This window comes from Dipteris shenzhenensis, chromosome 1, assembly GCF_047967505.1.
Source record: "Dipteris shenzhenensis isolate YYH24624 ecotype China chromosome 1, Dip_SZ_1.0, whole genome shotgun sequence".
Taxonomy (NCBI): Eukaryota; Viridiplantae; Streptophyta; class Polypodiopsida; order Gleicheniales; family Dipteridaceae; genus Dipteris; species Dipteris shenzhenensis.
In genome coordinates, this window is record NC_141596.1 from 22,031,954 (window position 1) to 22,053,093 (window position 21,140).

Below are 21,140 nucleotides of genomic sequence, written 5' to 3' on the forward strand. Positions count from 1 at the left end.
ATTGTACCTCCCCTAGTGCTCAAGGTAGGCGAACAAAAGGTGTGATTTCTTCCATAGGATTGAGGTTGCATTTTCAGCCTCAACCTTGGTTATTTCCTACCTCTTTTTGAGGCGTGTTTTCTCATGCATTGCATGATGTACTTTTGCCTTGAGCTTGCTCTTGTGCATCTGATTTATACTTAAGGGTAGTCTTTTTTCTTTTTTTTGGGGGGGGGGGGGGGGGGAGTAGCCTCCAAAAGTGGCTAAAGGCTTGAAGGGCAAGGCTCTTGTAGTCAAGCTTCCAACTAAGCTCTAAACGAAGAGAAGCATCCATAAGGACACCAAATCCCGAGCCAAGTAGATGGCTTGATTTCAAAGATACACAAGCATGGGAAATGTTTTTAAACAATAAGGTAAGATTACAATGGTAGGAAATCCATTTCATGTTCAGATTTGATAATCCTACTCGAGAATGCAAAGTTGGTTGCACTTGAGATCCATTTTCCACAATGTAACCTCCTGTCTAAGCGGAGGCTAAGTGGTAGTAGATAATCAAGTATGTTCAACAACACATCCCCAATTTTGCATGTAGAGCTCTTAAAACATAACTTCCTATATATAGATCATGATGCTCCTCAAGCAAGATTCATAAATTTTTTAATTTTCTTGTATGTTTATTGGTCAAAAAAATGTTTTCCTATGGATTGGTCATGCATAAGGCTAAGGAGTTGCAAATATTAAACTTAGACTATATGTCCTTTTGATACTTAAATCAATTGAGAACATATAAAAGTGGCATTTGTTGGCATTTTGTTGAGTTACAATTTGACTAAGAGATTTCTCTTGGAGTCACCATTGACGAAGGGATTTTCCTTGGAGTCGTTATTGACCAAGAGATTTTCTTTGTGTTGACTTTTATTGTCAGGTAAATCTTGGCTTGAGGGTCCTTTTGTCATCTTTAAATTGTTAGCACTTCATTTTTTATTTTGAAAAATGGTGTAGATATTTGACAGGTGCCGATGATGATTGATCTCATATGTTTGAGTTTGCTAGAGTTCACCTCTTAAGCCTTGTTTCTCATTGTTTTTTTATTGCATGGTATGAAGTAAGTTTGTTCTTCTGATCTTGCTCCTATTGCAATTAATGTCTGAGCTATGCTGGATATTGTTGCCAAGCATCTTAGAATTCATTCAAATATTTGTATTTTCTCTTGGAAAACGTCCCCAATTTTGTGGTGGGCCTATTCTTTTTTTTTCTCCTTTCTTGAATGTATTAAGGATTGACCTTAAACTATTTTGATAAGAGGGGGATCTTGATTGTTCTATGTTTAAATCTTTCCTTACCAAATCCTCTAGTTTATAGGTAAGGTGTGATTCTTCTTCCATGGCTAGCATGCATATTGAGACTTATCAAATAGTATACTTTCTACATCATTTTTATGTAGAAGCATTGTTATTAAAGAGTATGGGTGACAAAGATGGCCTTGAATACCACATCCTTGTTTTGCCATATTGAAACAGGTGTGCTATACAGATTTGGCTCCATTTGTACCACCTTTAGGTTTGGAAACTTACCTTTCCGATTTGTCTCAATCATTCACAATTGATTCTTCAATCATCATTGCCCAACATCACATATTTGTGTTATACTTTTCAATTATAATGTGCTCTTGAATTTCTTCATGCAATCATTTGACAAAACTTTTAATTAATACAAAGCTTTCCTTCAAGGATAGTACTTTAGCTAGATGAAATAGTCTATCACAATATCCCAATTCTTTTGAACAAACTGTGGTAATGTTAGTTCTAATTCCCTTTCTCTAATCTTTCATGATTGCTCGAATTGTGGATGGCATTAGTCTATCATTACCTAAAATTGTAGTAGAAAGCATTTTGTGGCATGGGCCAATTTGTGCCTCAACATCCATTCTGAGGCACCAATAAATCCCCTAGAATAGCTTGTGGAAATAGGTTTGAATATTCTTCCTAACCATCTCTAATCAAATAACGCAATGAATTCTTTAGGATTACCTCTACTTTGAGACCATCGGCATGTATGCAGCTAGACCATGTTCCATGCCAAGTTCTTGTGGGCTCCAAGTGGTCTATTGTATTGATGTTATACATGTCTATGTATTGGGCTTAGTTTCTAGAATTTGATCCCATATGGTTTCCATTTTGAGCTTTTACATGAATTAGGCATGTGTCTTATGGGAGAGTTATGAAGTACAAGGACTCTAATTTAATACTGGCTGAATTTTGTTTCCTCAACCTAATTGTGACAGCCAAGCTAAAGTTTTAATTTATTGGTTGATTGATCTACATAATCTTCTTGAACTATTGATTAGTGCCACCACGATAGTTGAATTGCACTTGAAATGAGCTTATGGTGTATGTTGTGAAGTTTCCTTGATCTTGTTTTGTCTTTATGTTGAAATTCTCTAATGGATGATGCCTTGTTGAACAATGCCAATTGTTGATAAAGTGTTGTCCTTTGAGTATATATTTTAGTACCCAGTGCTCTTCAAAATTATAATGCATAAATTGTTGGTGAAGACTACAAACAATTTAGATGTGCTTTATTATAGGTATGAACTTTTTTTATTCATAATTTGCTTGAAATTTGTGCAATGATTTGTCTTGGAGATTATGTCCAAAATTAGGTTAAATGTATTAAAAAAGAGTAAGGTTAGGTTAACCCTAGATAAGACTAACCTAACCACTTTTAACTTGATTGTGATCTAGTTTAACTTGATTGTGATCTAATTTAACTTGATTGTGATCTAGTTCAACTAAAAGATGTTAGTTAAAAAACTAACTAAGGTTTGAGTTAGTTTGTAGGTTTAGTTTTCATGCTAGCTAGGTTTAGGTTTTTAGGGCTATTAATGAGTGGTGGTGAGGGAGGGCAATCATTGGCAGTGATGAATGGGGGGTTTCAATTCAAGAAGGCGGGAAGAAAGAAATGAAAGGGCTAGGGAGGGATGAAACAAAGAGGGGGATGGGTCAAACCCTGTCTAGGTGAGGCATGAATAGGGGGTAGGGGAGCAAAATAAGGTTAGCCAAAGGGATTTGAACAATGAGTAGAGGGGGTTAAAACCATGCGGCAAGGAGGGGAAGTGAGCAGAAGGGGGCAAATGAAATAGAAGTATGGGAGGGGCTAGAAGGAAGGGAAACAAGAACCATGGAGCAAAATAGGAATTGAGGGAGGGGATGAATGGGAGCAGGGGACTCATTGAATGTCGGAGGGGAGGGGGAAACAAAGGTAGAGAGGTTGAGGGTGGCAGGAATGGGGTATTGAGGGAATAGGATAGAGGGTAGCAAAAATGGGAATGGACAAGGGGCCACAAAACCCAAGTGTGGAGCTGAATGGGAGCGAGGAGGGGTTAGTGAATAGAATGGAGGGAAATGGGATGGAGAGGGTAAACACATGAAACAGGAGGGAAATAAGGTTTTTTTGTTTGGGTGAATGTTTTGGTGAATGGGCCCAAAAAATGGGGGAGAGAATAGGGAGGGGGACTACAAAATAGAAGCGGCATACCAACAGCCATACAACCAGCCAGCCGACCAAGCAATGCAACAGATTGGATCGCAACAGCATCGCAATCTTGCATGCAAGCGGCTCCTCCAGCAGCCTCACACGCGTATGTATTTTATTTTCAATTCGCTCCCAGTGCCACAGCCATGACGCACATTTCAATTTGCTCCCAGAGCCACAGCCATGACGCTTTTGTGATTCTAAGCTGATTTTCGAGAGTCCGTGTCCTAGTTCAAAGTCCAAATTATCCATAACATCACAACTAGCAGAATATTGGCAGATGACATGTTAGCTGACATTCTTATCTCAATCCTTACCCAACAGAGATCCATTTATTACTAAATAATAATAATTTTTAGACTCTGCATGAAGAATCGGTCACTAGGTAGACAACTCCTTCGAGGCAGAGCATTCAACTTTTCAATACCACACTAATAATATAGAAACATAAGAATGGAGAGACGTACAAAAAAACATAAATATGGAAACATAGAAACATAAGAATGAAAAGATGTACAAAGACTATACAGGATAAACACTGTAAACTAATCCAGACTTCTCTTCGGCTTCAGATATAAACCATAAGTCCTTTATAATTTACTATCATGTCGCAAAATTCCCTCAAGCGACCTAAAGCTACTGATGCCAGACAATTCCCTGGCATTGAGTTTTTTGTTAAATGGAGGTAACGGTTTGGCTTCCTCAACTGCTTCTACTTAATTGCCATAAACCTTTGCGCCCTTTGGAGGGAGGGCTGATTTTCCACCTATCTGCTTGCAATCCAGATGCACGGGTTTTTGTCCTAGCGAAAGAGGAGTTGCATTACACTGCTAATAATGATGGACTTAACTCGGAAGGATAAACCATCATTCACACTTGCAGCAGGTCACCAATAGCCAAAAGCCTCTATGGAAAACTTCTTTGATTTGAGAAACGGGAGTACCCTGTATTGAGGAAATTCATTCCACATTGCATCACTACATTTCTGGCTATTTGCATAAATACTCCACTTGAATAACCATCCAAATACTAATTATAGAAGTGGCTTCCAGACTCGTAATAGGTACTTAGCCCTAAAAACCAAAGAAATACAATTTTCAGCACTAGGCCTTTTTCACACGTCGTCTAATATTGCCGGACGGAAAAGGCAATGACTTAACAATATAAATAAGAGAAGTGCTCTTCCTTGTTATAAAATTGTATTAAAACAGGTTTTAAACCCTGAACATTTCACTTTTATACATCAGTCGAAGTTAAAACTTTGTGAGAATCAATCCGGACAGTTTATCGGTAAAAGTTATAACTTGGAATGTTACAGATGACAAAACAGTAACTGTTACATAAGGACTACAACCAGCTCTTCTTTCGGCACGCCTTGAACAAACTTATCACTTGTAAACTGCACCGGATGCACTTACGGAAGGTCACCATTAGCAAAAAGCCTGTATGGAAAACTTCTATAATTTGAGAAACTGGACCTGCCCTGTATTGAGGAAATTCATTCCACATTGCATCACTACATTTCTGGCTATTTGCATCAATACTCCACTAGAACAACCATCCAACTACTAATTTTCCTTACTCGTAATAGGTATTTAGCCCTAAAAACCAAAGAAATACAATTTTCAGCACTAGGCCATTTTCACATGTCGTCTAATATTGGCGGACAGAAAAGGCAATGACTTCACGATATAAGCAAGAGAAGTGCTCTTCCTTGTTATGAAATTGTATTAAGACAGGTTTTAAACCCTGAACATTTCACTTTTATACATCGGTCAAAGTTAAAATTTAGTGAGCATCAATCCGGACAGCTTATCGGTAAAAGTTACAACTTGGAATGTTACAGATGACAAACCAGTAACTGTTACATAAGGACTACAACTGACTGTTCTTTCGGCAAGTCTTGAACAAACTTATCACTTGTAAACTGCACTGGATGCACTTTGTTTACTCATGATTATAATGAACAGTCCAGTCGCTCAAAAACTGTTGCACAAGCTATACACTCCACTTAACCCCGACTGATTATCGTTATAGCCTTAGGCCAGTGCAATTTTGCCAAGTAAAATAGATTAAACAGAGACCTAAACTAAGAGACATAAAACCACCCAATATAATGGCCCTATGATTGGACACCCATCATCAAACTGCAAAAAGAGCTATAACACCCAGTTAATGATTCGACAAGCAAATACTAGATAAAAGAAGGAATGCGTCTAGAAATGCAAGGGTCTTTGGATTGAGATTGAAAGTGTCCAGTTGGACAGACTAGCAGCTAAATCCTTTTAACTTCAGTGGCTTTCACACAATTAACCCAGAACGTCCCATGAACTTCTCACCATAGCTCATATATAAGCAAGAATTCGTGAGAATGGTCAGCTCGAACAGTTGATGAATCTGAACTCCTACATTAAAGAAAAATAGAAATGGGGGTGAGCCTACGTCTTCATAGTCCTCTCCTCTACTCAATACTTACAGGAGCAAAAAGCCGGAATGTATACCAAAACAGATACCACTGGAACACAATAATCAGGCTACAGTCACTTCTTCGCCAGCTACTGCAAGAGGATCTTGAGAGACTTTTAAATGCTGCTGCAGCACTTGGACTGCTTCCTCAACTTTTGAGGCCAGTGCTTCAGGGGACTCCAGTAACAGAAGGAGCTCAGAATTATCCATCTCCAACAGCATTCCAGTGATTTTACCTGCAAGATCAAACTGCACAATATTCCATTCTAATTGGTCAGTATCATTCATGTTTGAGTCCTTACCTAGTGCCTGTCACCAGCAGGCAGTCTTTGCACAATCATCCCTCCAGCAACCCTTTGACCCACAAAAGGCTACACTCCAATGTACTCTATATCTGATGAATCTAATGTAGTCTATATTGAGACTCCAATATAGTATAATCCATTCATGCAAATACTAATTCTTGACTTCCACCTTCCGACCCTCCTAAAGCAAAATGCTTTAGAAAGGCACCACAAGCATGTTTACCTGAAGCTGCTGCACAAGAGGGAATAGGCGCTCTCCTAGCATCTGCTTCTGTTGCTGTGGTGATGCATTTGCAAGCACACTGCTCCATTCAGTAAGGTTATTTGATTGCCCACTGACAGCCATTGCAGATGGAGAAACCATAGTACTTGGAGCCATCGTCTGCTGAGATGTGTTCACTGTTGGTTCTCGTCCTTGACCATTGGAGACATACTTTCCAGGCTGGCGTGGGCGATGCTGGACACCAATAGTAACCAGCTATTATTGACATGCTAGACCCCCATCCCAGCCCCCCAAAAAATATATCCACGATTGTTCTCACCTGCTGGTTCCTGGTAGCATCTTTGTAGCTCACTTGCTGTTGGGGCTGTAGTTGCTGCTGCAGAGGTAGCATCATGGGCATGCGTCCAGCCTGTGGATGCATCTGTCCATTTGCCCGATTCCTCATCTGCCTTTGTTGCCTTGGCCCAGCAGGAACCTGGCAACAGTTCAAATTCATTCATCATCTTGCACCTCTCAAGGTAAGCTATTAACCTCTAGGATCTCAGATAAAATTCAACCCTGCAGATATTAAGATGATAGCATTTTAGCAGAAAAGAGATGCAACCATAGGGTGACTACCCACCACAGGTAAAGTGGGCATTGGCTGAAAACCTGGCCTGCCAGGGGTTGGAACTGCTGCTGGCCTCCATCCAGGCCTTATGCCAACCGGATACATGATACCTTGCCTTTGAGGCAGAGGTGGCACTACACCAGGTGGAGCAAAGTACATAGGTGGGTAGGCAGCAGGAACAATGGCAGCAGGAGGTCCAGCCAGCCCAACCATCCGTTGAGCATAATGCTGCTCCAACTGTGCACGACGAACCTCCTTACGCTGAGCCAAGGCTACATATAAAGGCTTGCCAAAAATCATGAACCCTGGATATATATACAATCACAAACGTTTGAGCAAGGTCTTTTATTAATGTCATTCCAACTGTATTGACTAGAAGATTTGAACAGAAAATGAGAGGGCTGCTGTGTTGTAGCTACAGCTGCTTACCGTGTGATTCAGCTACTGCTTTCATAGCCTCATCTGGAGACGAGAAGCAGACAAAACCAAACCCTTTGCTGACACCTTTCTCATCCCTCATCACTTTCGCAGACACAATTGCTCCATATGATGAGAAGTGTTTCCGTAAATAGTCATCATCAACTATGTCATCCAGATTCTTCACATATAAGTTCAATCCCTGCAAAGACTCAGCTTGTTATCAGACAAACTATACGGTGATCACTATAATCCACTGAAATTTTATTGCCAAGGTAGAACCAAAGAGATCTGAACCTGATACTTTTGTATCCGTTCCAATCGTTTCTCCTCAAATTGTTGCCTCAATAACTGTTCCCTTTCCGTCTTCTTTTGCGCTCGTCCAACAAAAAGGGCTTTCAAACCTGAAAAGTGGAGACAGCTTGTATATCTAAGCTCACAAAAATCCATGTCTAACATTACAAAGAAACACACGAGTATTGTGTAAACATCCTCCCAATCCAGCGCTTACCTAATTGTGCACCATTCATTGCCTCAACTGCTCTCTTTGCATCGTCAGGACTTAAAAAGTTAATAAAACCAAAACCCCGTGGCTTATTATTCTCGTCCTTCATGATGATAAGATTGGTGATTTTTCCAAATTCTGAAAACTTCTCTTGCAACATGTCTTCGGTAACATCATAGTCTATATTCTTGACATATAAATTGGTGAACTTCAGCTCTGCTCCAGTTGATGTTCTATCGCTTTTCCTAACAAATTTTCCCACGTACCTGCAAAATAACTATCATAATCAGCGGAGTAACACCCTGGAAAGAAAACATTAGAAGCAGCATATTTAAAAGCTATCTCGAGAAACAGCAAAGTTATCCTCTATAGGACCACCCGCAGACAAACGCAAGATACCAATACAGACCGCTTTCTGTTGCTAACAATAACAGAACGATCCAAGAAATATGAATGTACAGAAAAACAAGCCTGAAGCCCGCTGCAGCAGAAATTAACAATTATAACAAGAAGATAACAAAACCCAACCAAAAAAACACGTAGGTAAATGTGTCAATGCTGAACGAGTTTATCTCATGTTCAACAAGCTAAAGAGCTCAGCCAAAAGATTGCCTCGATTAAACAAGCTAAGGGCAGATATACAGACTTCCGTCTGTGACGATGTCCTCAAGGCAAACAACTGGAAAGATCTCGGAAGACCAATCAACACCTGGCAGATATTTGCGATCCACTTTCACAAAAGATGAATAACAGCTAGAAGAGAAGTTTCGAACTTACACTTTCTTTTTCTCGAGCAACATCCCATTAACCTTCTCGATAGCGAGACTTGCTGCCTCATCCGTTTCGAAATGGACGAATCCATGGCCTCGGCTCTTACCGTCTTGCATAGCCACTTTGCATGAAAGAATTTTCCCATAGGAAGTAAAGAGATCGTGCAATCCTTTGTGATCAAGAGACTCGGGAAGATTCTGCGTACAACAGAAGACCATTCAGAATACACCATCATTCGTTACCGATACCACGAAGAAAATCGCAAAGATTGTGCAAGGCCTTTCTCGGACCTTGATGAAAATATTCCCTACGCCACTTTTGCGAGCGCTTGGATCCCGATGGGACCACATAATACGTATAGGTTTGCCATTCAGAGAAGTGTAATTAAGAGCGTCGAGAGCACGGACAGCTGAAAGACAAAGGCAGACCATTAATTGAAGCCAGAAAGGTCAACAAAAATGGAGGCAGAAAAACGGCGGTGCGAGAAGCATACCAGCAGTTTCTGAAGAGTTGGAGAATCAGCGACACACCCAGACATGCACCAGACAAGACACACGATTCGAATATCAGAATTGGTCGCATTGTATCTTCCGAAAATCCACAGACCAGAAACGGGAAAACGTGAATCAACGCTTCATTGCGCAAGCTCTCCGACGGAAGAAACATGAAATGGAACAGAAGCGAGACAAGAATCGTACCATCCACCGAAGCGTTGTAATTCACGTAAGCGTAGCCGAGGGAGCGACGCGAAACGGAGTCACGGCAAACGCGAATGGAAGCCACTGCACCAATCTGGGAGAACAGGTCGTAAAGCTGGGCCTCTGTAACATCTCCGTCGAGATCTCCAACGTAAAGGGAGGCAGCAGCAGCGGGTGCACCCGCCATGGCTCCCCCTCCCCTTCCCCTCCAAAGCGTTCTTAGCTCCTCCTCCTCCTCTCCGTTCAAGCTCTCCACCTCCTTGCCCTCCTCTCTCTCTCTCGTTCCTTTTCTGTTGCTCCCTCCTTCTCACTCCTTTTCAATCGCTCGTTTCTAGATTGAAATGTCTGCAATATGGATGAAAGTTTACCGTCGGCAGGTCGGCTGGGTCAGCAGACGCTGCAAGAATGTCAATCTCCCAATCTCTTTCTCCCGAACTTCAGAGGCTAAGCGCCATTATCCTTCCGCAATTTGTGCCGCACACAAAGAACAGGGAAGCTAGCACAAAAAATCCGTCTACGCTTCGCGCTAATCTCCTCCCTCCAGGTCGATTGAGCAGAAGCTCCACCAACGTCTCCCTCCCTCCCTCCCTCCCTCTCTCTCTCTCTCTCTCTCTCTCTCGCTATCACACAGCAACCTCGATGATTCTGGCGCTCGCGCTCCTTCCTTTCTTACTCGTTGCCAGCAAAATGCAGCTTAGTGCGCTTCAATCCTTCAATCGTGCGATCCTTTGCCTTCCTGGATGGAATTTGTGAGCCGGAAACAGCACCGGACAGATGGAATTTGTGCCGGAAACAGAAACCTCCGTCACCCCAAAAATGGTGCGCTGGCGATGGGTTTAGCAAAAAGCTATTGCGTGTGATGCAGGCCAGCCCTAGATTACTTCCCTTTTCCAGATTAACTACTTAGCATTTTAAGCTCTTGGTTAACTACTTCAGCACCTCATGTCATTGGTCCTTAGAGGACGTTCCCCCACGGCGCTAGCCGAGCAAAAATGCCATCTTTTGGCAAACCTTTGCCCTACTGAGATTGTTCCTAACCTGCACACCGGGCCAGAGTTCAGTACCCCACCGCCCAGATGGAGAGTGAATCTCTCACTCTCCTAACGGAGCTAGCTACAATGCTTCCAATCAATTTGTAAGCTTTTTGGTTTTATGTGGGAAGTTTATTGTCAGATTTCTGTCAGAGACGAGCTAGGAAACGTTTGTGGGAACTATCCTTCACCATCACCTACAAACACCCAACACTGTAGCTTGAGCGTGGTAGAGCAACAAGCGGGAACCTGCTCTTGATACCATAAGGACCATCCGCGTGTAGTCTGGCAGCACAAAAGGTCGTCCCGCATCCTCTGGCAAGCTTTAGCAACAACTCCTGCTAGCCCTCATGTGAACACTGGTCTGAACCCACCCTCAGAGGCACCCCTACTTGCTATGCTCAGGCACCCCTACTCCGAATGGTTGCCTCTCTTAGGGTAGTTACTCGCTATGCTCAAGCACCCCTACTCCCTATGGTTCTCTCTCTTAGGGTAGTTACACACCACTCGGTACTAAACCCACCCTCAGAGGCACCCCTACTTGCTATGCTCAGGCACCCCTACTCCGAATGGTTGCCTCTCTTAGGGTAGTTACTCGCTATGCTCAGGCACCCCTAGTCCCTATGGTTCTCTCTCTTAGGGTAGTTACACACCACTCGGTACCGCCCATGGGAGAGAAGTGATGGACTATGAGTTGTTACACACAGAGTGGACAGGGTATGTAGATACAAAAAACACTATTGGCAAACAAGTGTGGATGGCCCCACATGTCTATTGTATTTGGTGGATGGGTGTGCTATGGACGAGGGATCATGTAAGGCCCATACAAGACCCTTAGTCCCTTACAAGACCAGCAAAGTGAGGCAACAGTTGCGATTGTGTGGGTGAGTTACTGGCAATATGATACCTTCCATGGCTAAATGGCCCATTCCTCGACAAATGCATAATTTTTTTCACTCTATTTCTCTCTTTTTGCTTCTTGGCCCTACAATAGTTTGTTGTGGAGCTCATACTACAACTCCTTGGCGACGTTCTCGACTCTGTCTATGCCATGTCGTTGGCATCACTATATCTCCATTCACCTTTGCTTGATTACAATGTGACACATGTAGCTTGTGAGGCTTCCACAAATTCCTCTTTAGGAGTGCCTTCTATGGTTGTTTCTTCTCACTAGAAGTTAGCTACATGGCAACTTCTTTAGCTAGGCAACATAGTGCGAATGAAAATATGGCCTCTCCTTGAGCCACGTGTCATGCTCTATAAATAACTAAAGAGCCCTTAATCAAGGCTACACTTCCATGTTTAGCTACTCGACTCTATGGCTTACAAGGACATTCCCCATCGTACATGACCATCTTTGAAGCCATACTATAGTGAGCATTGTTTGACCTCCCTCCCTCCCTCCCTCCCTCGCTCTCTCTCTCTCTCTCTCTCTCTCTCTCTCTCTCTCTCTCTCTCTCTCTCTCACACACACACACACACACAAACACACATACGCATTCTCTCTCATTCATAATCCACCCTCTTCTCTATGCCCTTCGGTTGTCCTCTGCATCTTCTTTGCACTTGTGGCCTCAAGGATCTTCTTCTACTCCATGATGTTGAGAACGAGTTTACAGAGATCCAACATTGGTACAAGAGCATGTTTTTTAAGTTTGTTATAATAACAATGTGCTTTTCTTGACCATCAGATTGATTTTTCTCACGATGATGGTAACGGTGTTTCTGATGAAGTACTAGTGACCTCTTCCTCTTGTCTTTTATGGTTTATTGACGCCCCTGTGATCCCATATTAGTCTAAAAGAAGAAGCGTGAAGAAATTGTTTCAATGCTTGTGTTTGAAGGTTTGAGAATAACACAAGAGGCAAATAATTCACTAAGGAAAGTTACTAATGTATATCTATTTGTTGTTGTTATGTGTTCTGAACTAGGCATCTATGAATGTGCCAGTAGAAAGGAAGATGGGTCTATGCTACTCAATTGCTGTATCCACATTTTTCCTAGTGGTGTTTTGATCACTGGGCTTTTGGGAATGCATTAGATGGCATTACTTTGGAAGCACAGGATGTGTACAGCAAACTAACTAATTGTAGTGTCTTTGCATGGAGTGCAATTATTTCAGCACATTCAATGCTTGGACAAGGGGAGATAGCTATTCGAATGTATTACTAAAGCTGAAATAGTCAAGGGTTAAACCAAATGAATATGTCTCAAATCTTGTGCCAGCATAGTCAAACCAGATGTATTACTAAAGCTGAAATAGTCAAGGGTTAAACCAAATGAATATGTCTCAAATCTTGTGCTAGCATAGCACCCTAGCAGCCCTACCTCAAGGAAGGCTACTTCATGAGGACATGATTGAATGAGGATCTAATTCAGGTGTGTTTGTTGGAAGCACCCTTACAGTTTTGTATACGAAATGCAAATCTCGTGAAGATGCACAAAAGGTATTTGGTTGATTGCCAAAGCGAGATATGGTAACATGGAATTTGTGAAGGTAAAGATTCTCAGGGATAGGCTGGCAACATTCAGACACAAGATGGACAACAATGAGCTAGCTATGCTTACAAGCAGTAAGCCTCCTATGCGCTATTGAGATTGACAACTCTTACCTTTAGTGAACAATCGGAACTAATATCGTTCAACGATTTGAGCCTACCATTGCTTCAGGAAGACACTCGATGATGTTGTATGACAAGAATGATGGTAATGAGAAGGCCTATATGGTCAAGAGAGAGCTTGGCAAAGGTTAGTCTTTGAAAAAAAAGGATGCTAAGGATTCATGAAAATATGATGAGACTGTTTACACAGGAAAATAAAAAACGAAAAGGAAAAAAATGCTTTTACTACAACAAGCTTGGACATTTTGCTAAGGATTGCAAGAAGAAGAGGGTTGATTAATTGAAAGAGGACCAATAAAAAACGACAGAATTTGATGTGACATTTTGCTAAGGATTGCAAGAAGAGGAGGGTTGATTAACTGAAAGAGGAACAATCAAAGACGACGGAATTTGATATGGCATATGTCGATTTGGTAGGAGAGGACTTCTCCTTGTGAGACTCATCCCTTCAATATCTATGTAGGTTTGTTGCCTCATTCTTTTCAATGAGAAAGAAGATGCACTATTAAATTCCTTTTAGCGAGAAAGCTTCTTTCCACCTTCCAAATCATGGGTTTACATAATTCTAAATGCTTAGTAGAAGGCCCCATTGTGCCAGCAAATCACGTCCCTTAAGTCAAAATTCATAACATGTTGGTTTGAGTCTCTCTTCTTATATATGGTTTCTTGCTTTTCAGGATTTTGTGTAGAACATATCGACAAGCCATATTGTATCTATTTTGTTGACTTTCATCTTGCCCAAAATGACATAGTTTCATGTATCTCTACAAGGGTTATATGCTACATGCAAATTGCTATGTACAAAATGTGAATTTTGATGTGCTATACATATACTATGAATGTGAATTATTATGTGTTGAATTGCAAGTTGCTATAAACCCAACGAAGGGCACATTCCTTGGTCTTATAATTTTTGGAGAGGAAGCATCTCTCCCCCCACAAAATGTGTGGTTATGTGCTAATGAGGAGTATAAAGTACTTTCCAATTATCTAACAAACATCTACTCTCATTTTCAATATCCAATTTCAAGCTCAATTTCACAAAGTGCTATATGCTGAATGTGAAATGCTATGTGCTGAGTATAACATTGTACAATTCTTACAACCAAATAACATAATGTTATCTTCTTTCTCAATCTAACAAACATCTACTCTCATTTTCAATATCCAATTTCAAGCTCAATTTCACAAAGTGCTATATGCTGAATGTGAAATGCTATATGATGAATATAACATTGTACAAATCTTACAACCAAATAACATAATGTAATCTTCTTTCTCAATATAGTTGCCTACCTGGATCTATTTTGCAACTTCACTAGCAATCTCTACAATGTTGACCATAAATAGCCCTTTTGGTATGCTCTTTTTACCCATCATCCACATGGGAGTCCTCTAAGTTTATAATTTCTTACAATGGTCGTCCTTCAATAGCACATGAGTGTCCTCTAAGTAGTACATGGATGGATATTATCTAAGTCAATAATGTTTACATTGGTGTCCTTCAAGAGTACATGGGTGTCCCCTAAGTTTACATCTTTTTGTTCCTTCACCTACACCCTGTAGCATCACTGAGACTCCTCTTAAAACTTGTATATTGATATTGAATTGAAAGAATGGTTATTCACCTTTCCTTAATAATGGCTAATGGGATATCCTTATTCACCTTTCCTTAATAATAATTGGCTAATGGGATATGCTTGCAAATGATTAGAATTGTATGCCTAAAACAACTTGTCTTGATCCCCTTCAATAGTAACATCCTTCTCAAGACAAAGGTTTTCCAATTTTCAGGTCAGTCTAAAGGATTTAAAGGAGCAAGGCTCGGAATCATCAATCTTGGCTTTAGCTAAGAAACATTGTAATTTTCATGCTCCTCTGGATAGGATGGAGGTGTGGGCAGCTAGGGTGAAAAGAATATAAACGGCAACTCCATCCTTTAAAATGCATATTTTCCTTTGGAGAGTAACAGTGGGCAAAATGTTGGTGAGGGCTCAAATTGCCAAGTGGAATTCCAAAGTAAACCCTACCTGCCCATATGGATTCAAGGAAATCCACATGCATCTTTTTTGGGAATGCCCGTCTATGCATCAAATCTGGAGAGAATTGATCAAAAACTTGGCTAATAACCAAGTTCACATCAAAGTTAAATAGAAGATAGCATTGTTGGAAGACAAAAGAAGGCTGAATGATATCTTCTATGAAGCCTTGCAGATAATCAGAGCAACAGCCCTTATGTTGCTGTAGAATTTTAGGAATGAGACCTCGGAACAGGAGGTACTTAACTCAAGTAGCCATCGAAGAGAGTAGAAGAACAATTAAGTTTTTTGGTCACAAAGAGAGTCTCTTAAGGCTTTAAGCCAAATGTGGGTGTAAAGCTTTGCTTTTGCTATAAAGAAATTGGATCTTTTGTTTCTACATATTTCTCCTTAATACAATTTTTTTGTTCTCACCCCCCCAAAGGAAAAACATCCTCCTCAAGAGCTTATGCTTTCCTTGGTTCATGTATGTTAAACAGTGGAAGCAGACACATCCATTTAACCAATCCACCTCAAGGATCACTATTTTATTAATTAGGTAACGAACAACTTCATGATCCACTTAAAACACAAATGGACAATGCTTGGGCTTTTGCATGTTGCCCCTAAAGATTCTAGCTAAATGGTTGGAACAATTGCATTTCTCTTGTTCGGATTACTGTGGTCATGTCCCCACTCATCAACCCCCAAATGAGGAGGACATAGGGGAGGTGTACCAATAGCATCTTTTGGGAAAGAGAGACTCCACAGGAACCAAATCTGTTACGGAATTGTTTTTCCCATATTTCTTGCTCTGTAAATTATTGTATTTCAGTCGTGTGACTATGGCAATGTATTCAATAGGAGTGCACCGACACATGGCAAGGGTCCTAGTGGATGCTTTATGGGGTTTAGTTGGGGACACCTAACTACCTGTGTTTTGACAGGCTAGATGGTTAGTATTGTGCGTGATTCCATGTTAATAGTAATGTTGTTAATGTTACTAGTGTTATTGCAATTGGTCTCAAGGTGTGTATTTTGATGTTTTGTATATCAAGCTTACAATTGTGTTGGGATTAGTTGGTGTGATGATTCATCAATTGATTGTAACAACTAACACAATCAATAGTGGCTTGAGTACAGAGGATGAGTTGGATAACGAGGAACAGAGATGGTGAAGGTGATTTGGATTAATCGAAGTATCGAATGGCTGCCAAAGGCCATGGGCCATATTGTAAAGAGATGAATATTAAGTCGTGGGCTAATTTATTTTATTGATTGTGGATGAGGGCATATTAAGCCTTGTGATATTCTAAGCTCGTGGAGCTATGTTGAGCAATCCCTGTAATTATGGACAAGGGATGCTTTTAGATGTACTATTATTGGCTCTTTGCTTTTTTGAATTACAATTATAAATACTATAGATGGGAAGCAAGAGCCACCATGTAGGGGGGGCAGATTGGACCCTTGCAATGTTGCTCTCTCTGTCTCTTCTCTCCCTGCCTTTTTTCCTTATTCTTGGTTTCTATGGTTTTGGTAAATCATGAATTTGTAATCACGTCTAATTTTAATTTTTGTAACAGTAGTATCAAAGCTTGGCTATGCTCTAGCCTGACTGTGGGAGGAAAGCAACATCTGATGCATTCTTAGAATGTTCTTTCATATTGTTTCAACTAGTTGATCACTAGGTTTTGAGTTTGTATGCAAAGGTTATCAAAAATGCTTCAAAAATTGACGCTACAATCGCAATTGACGAAAATGGCTTGTTCAAATGGTATGCGCCGATTCTTTTGAGTGGTTGGATTACTACATTTTGCCTTGAGGAAAGAAACTTATGGTTGTTTCTTTTCACTACCTACTATCAACGAATTGGTAGAAGCAGTCCTTGGATAGGAGATGAACAACGACGACCAAATATGACTTAATCTTAGGGCATGAGGACAAAAAAGATTCATATTCTTATATAATTAATGATATTTGATGTAATAGTAGCATCATGTGATTCAAGAATGGAAGTCATATGAAAATCGCAATAGGGATGTTGCTCTCCTAAGCGAAAGACCACAACTATTTAATTTGGATGAAAGCAATAGGACTAAATCAAGAACAAAGAGCTGCAAATGAAACAAGGACAAATAGATGCACTATATGCATGTTATTGCTTCAACAATTATCAAAATTTTCTTTTGTCAGCTTAGTAAATACAATCAAGCATACAAGCGTTGTGACGAGACAACCAAGGCATCTCTAGATACATCTTTTATCCTTCATCTTTCTTTTTTACTTAATCGCTTTTCTTAAGTTGCATATGATGAGGTCACTATGAAACAGAGACTCTGCAAGGAATCTCTTTTGAACCACAAAGTTATCAGACCGATGATTGGATGGGAAGGAAAAGAAACTTCATTGGGGCTCAACCGAGCAAGCAAAGATTTGGAAGGACAAAGGAGATACGTATCTATTCCCATACTTTTGTTTTTCCATATTTTCAATTTTCTTACTCTCATAGACACTTATATAGAGATAAGAAAGAATGGTATGATGACGGAAGGGAATAATTGAATTTGAAGAAGAGTGATAGATCATATTAAAATGTCATGAAAAGGAGAATAAAATATGATAGCCTTTATAGGATCTAGGATAATCTAGGTGAGCTAAGAGTTTTTAATGATTAAATAAGCATGGCTATGTGCATTGATAAGGATGAGAAGATGTATATCATGTTGTATGTATGAAATAAGAAGTATAATTAATTAGAGGGATTGCATCCTCATAGCTTGCTTGAGTAGATGCCAATCCTAGCTTAATTGTAGAGCAACAAAATTATTATTATGTGATACATATGGTATTTTTTGATAAAGTGTTATGCTAAAGTGAACTAAATTGGAGAAAATTAAAGAGAAGAAAAAGCATATTACATTTTTGCTAAGCATGAGGGAAAGCATGATTGTTCGCTTCGCAGGCTTTTTGCTCTGGCAATTTCTTTACGAAAGTGCTTTTATAGATAATGAAAAATATTTGGTATGTCAGATATTATTTTTTATGTATTTTCTAGCAATTGAAGAAAATACATATTGGATCATTACTAGCTACCAAGTTAAATGAGAAACTTTGACATGTGATTAGACAATGATGTACACATACCCTTCTGCTGATCATAGAATAGTATATGTCACTTATTGCTACTCACATCATAAGGAAAAAGAATTATGCTTTGTATTTGTTATTATTTCCATTATCATACTAGTATGGGATGGTATAGATATTGAGGAATATGACAAATATAATGCTTGGACTTGTACTAAAATAACATAAGCAATGAATGGATGTGGTATAGTACTTTCTCTTAGTACAGGATAAGAATAAAAATAATATTTCATAAGTTTTGAATTGGCTAAATTCATTACCTCTTTGTTAATGAGAGCTTAAGATCTCTTGAAGAATTTGTTTTTTAACATGATGATACTTGCACATCTCTACTCGTTGACTCGAAAAGTCAAATACACAACTGAGAGCAATTGCAATCCAAGCAAGAGGGATGTTACGGAATTGTATTTCCAATATTTCTTGTTATGGAATTATTTAATTTTAGTCAATTGTGACTATGGCAATGTATTCCATAGGAGTGCACCGCATGCGACGAGAGTCCTAGTGGATGCTTTATGGGGTTTAGTTGGGGACACCTAACTACATGTGTTTTGCCAAGGTAGATGGTTAGTATAGCGGGTGATTCCATGTTAATACTAATGTCGTTAGTGTTACTGGTGTTATTGCAATTGGTCACAAGGTGTGTATTTTGATGTTTGTATATCAAGCATACAATTGTGTTGGGATTAGTTGGTGTGATGATTCATCGATTGATTGTAACAACTAACACAATTGGCAGCTCGAGTACAGATGATGAGTTGGATAACAATGAGAAACAAATATGGTGAAGGTGATTTGGATTGATCAAAGTGTCGTATGCTGCCAAAGGCCATGTGCTATATAGTAAATCAATGAATATTAAGCCGTGGGCTAATTTATTTTATTAATTGTGGATGAGGGCATATTAAGCTTTGTGATATTCTGAGCTCGTGGAGCTATGTTGAGCAATCCCTCTAATTGTGGACAAGGGATGCTTTTGAATGTACTATTATTGGCCCTTTCCTTTTTGGAATAACAATCATGAATACTCTAGATGGGAAGCAAGACCCACCATCTAGGGGGGCAGATTGGACCCTTGCAGTGTCGCTCTCTCTGTCTCTTCTCTCCCTGCTTTTTTTCCTTGTTCTTGGTTTTTATGGTTTTGGTAAATCATGAATTTATAATCATGTCTACTTTTAATTTTCATAACAGGATCAAAGAGTAGCAAGGCTACCACATGGGCAACATGCAGTCTACAAGATCAATTTGGGATCATACTTGCTAGAAGTATAGTAGAATATTATAGGTCCACGTGTGTTGGTGTGGGTACAGATGATTTTAGGGGTCAAGTGCAAGTCCAACAATCTACAGACTAGTTGGGGTAGAATCGAGCAAAAAGCGACTAGCGCCAGGGCCTTAAATAGGCTTCACAATAGGTATGTTTTATAAGGAGGGACAATGAAGGTCGACCTAGTTTGGGACTACAAAGGGATTGGTCAGCTAGTTTATGGACTAGATGGCTAGTTTCTAAGTCATTCAAGCCCTATAAAAAGGCCCCTAGAGGGGTATTTCTCAATGCTAATTCAATTATTACCTCACCACTTACCTGCAGTTCTCATTCAATTTGTGCCTCACTATTTAGCTAAAGTTCCAGAATCAAGGGGCCATGAATCAAGGAGTCTTGTGCCTCACCATTGGCTGCAACAAACAGGAGGAGCAAGGAGGTCAAGGTTCAATACATCAACAAGACCTCACCAATGGTTGCAAATGAAAGCAACAAGGAGGTCTATGTGGAGAGCATTTACGTAGCCCACTGATGGTCTTGGAGAGAACAGAAGCTAACAGAGATTTGAAGGTACCAAGAGGTGGTAGGAGAACACCTTTGTGGTGCCGCATAGGCAGTAGCTTAACTAGTAGATGGTGGCACACCTTGATATAACGTTTTTTGGAGCAGTACATATTCATTGTTTGTACTCTCATGTGCATGGTTTATTAACGGTCTCCATTGTCCACTGTGAGAGTGTTGGTGGCTATAGAAAGTAACTTCCACTCATAGCACGTGCATGGGAAGCCTAGTCTTGAAGTGTATTCCAATATGGCATCATAAGTACTTCTAAGGACTTGTAACCAACATAGTGCATTTATGAGGAGTACCATCGAATGTAACACAATAATTCACTCTTCATAGGATAGCTGACCAAGGTTATCGAATGCCTAATACCCATTAAGAGGGTGAGAAGTATGAAGTTGAGGATGCACCATCAACATTTGGTGATCGCTCTATGGGATACAGAGCAATTGTAAGTTTGAGAATGAGCAACGACTTCAATAAGATGCAACAGTCAACATTGCAAATCTATGCATACAAGGAGGTATGACAAGGCCCGAAGCAACTTAAGAAGGTAGTGTAATATCAAACAGCCTTGTCGAGAATGTGAGCAATCCAAGCCAAAATGCTTAAGCCCAAGGAAGTAGGAGGAGCTTCAGAAGACGAAGCAAGCGAACCATCAGGAGAGCTTCAAGAGGTCGATTGGAATACCATATAAAGGAGAGATGAAAGTGTGGACACCACAAGCAAATAACCTACCCACAAACTAGAAGAAAGGGGTCAGGACCTAAGCATCACACATAGCCAAGGGCACCACACCAGCCAAAACCTTTAGATCAAGCAAGCCAAAGTTGTCTGGCAAAATGTGCTATAATATTCAAATACTTGCACTACTTCTTTCGAATATGCAGATTTATAGATTTCCATAAAATTTTCTCATACAAGGAAAATTATTTCACTTTTTGGTGAAAAAGCAAAATTATTTCTATAAGACCACCTATTTTACCT

At 40.1% G+C, this 21,140-nt stretch overlaps 1 protein-coding gene across 3 annotated transcripts; it reads right to left on the reverse strand.

Moving 5' to 3' along the window:
* Positions 1-5,320: 5,320 nt before the first annotated feature.
* Positions 5,321-10,335, reverse strand: LOC147905538 (uncharacterized). 3 transcript variants are annotated; one of them, XM_087373190.1, is made up of 11 exons: positions 9,304-9,369; positions 9,101-9,219; positions 8,817-9,007; positions 8,046-8,305; positions 7,832-7,938; positions 7,547-7,736; positions 7,130-7,422; positions 6,827-6,982; positions 6,508-6,741; positions 6,015-6,228; positions 5,323-5,918 (listed from the first exon to the last, which is right to left on the reverse strand). In XM_087373190.1, the coding sequence occupies exons 2-10, from the start codon at positions 9,158-9,160 to the stop codon at positions 6,043-6,045; spliced, it is 1,677 nt and encodes a 558-aa protein (XP_087229316.1). In that variant the 5' UTR covers positions 9,161-9,219; positions 9,304-9,369; the 3' UTR covers positions 5,323-5,918; positions 6,015-6,042. The 3 variants fall into 3 exon arrangements, with proteins under 3 accessions (XP_087229322.1, XP_087229316.1, XP_087229312.1); XM_087373196.1 differs by lacking the exon at positions 9,304-9,369 and adding an exon at positions 9,509-10,335 and having other exon boundaries at positions 5,321-6,228; XM_087373186.1 differs by having other exon boundaries at positions 5,323-6,228.
* Positions 10,336-21,140: the final 10,805 nt, after the last annotated feature.

Coding starts and splice junctions, on each gene's coding strand:
- LOC147905538 (XM_087373196.1), bottom strand. CDS start 9,695: ATGGCGGGTGCACCCGCTGCTGCTGCCTCCCTTTACGTTGGAGATCTC. Junction 9,008..9,100: donor TAGGGAATATTTTCATCAAG/GTCCGAGAAAGG, acceptor TGTTGTACGCAG/AATCTTCCCGAGTCTCTTGA. Junction 7,939..8,045: donor AATGAATGGTGCACAATTAG/GTAAGCGCTGGA, acceptor TCCACTTTTCAG/GTTTGAAAGCCCTTTTTGTT.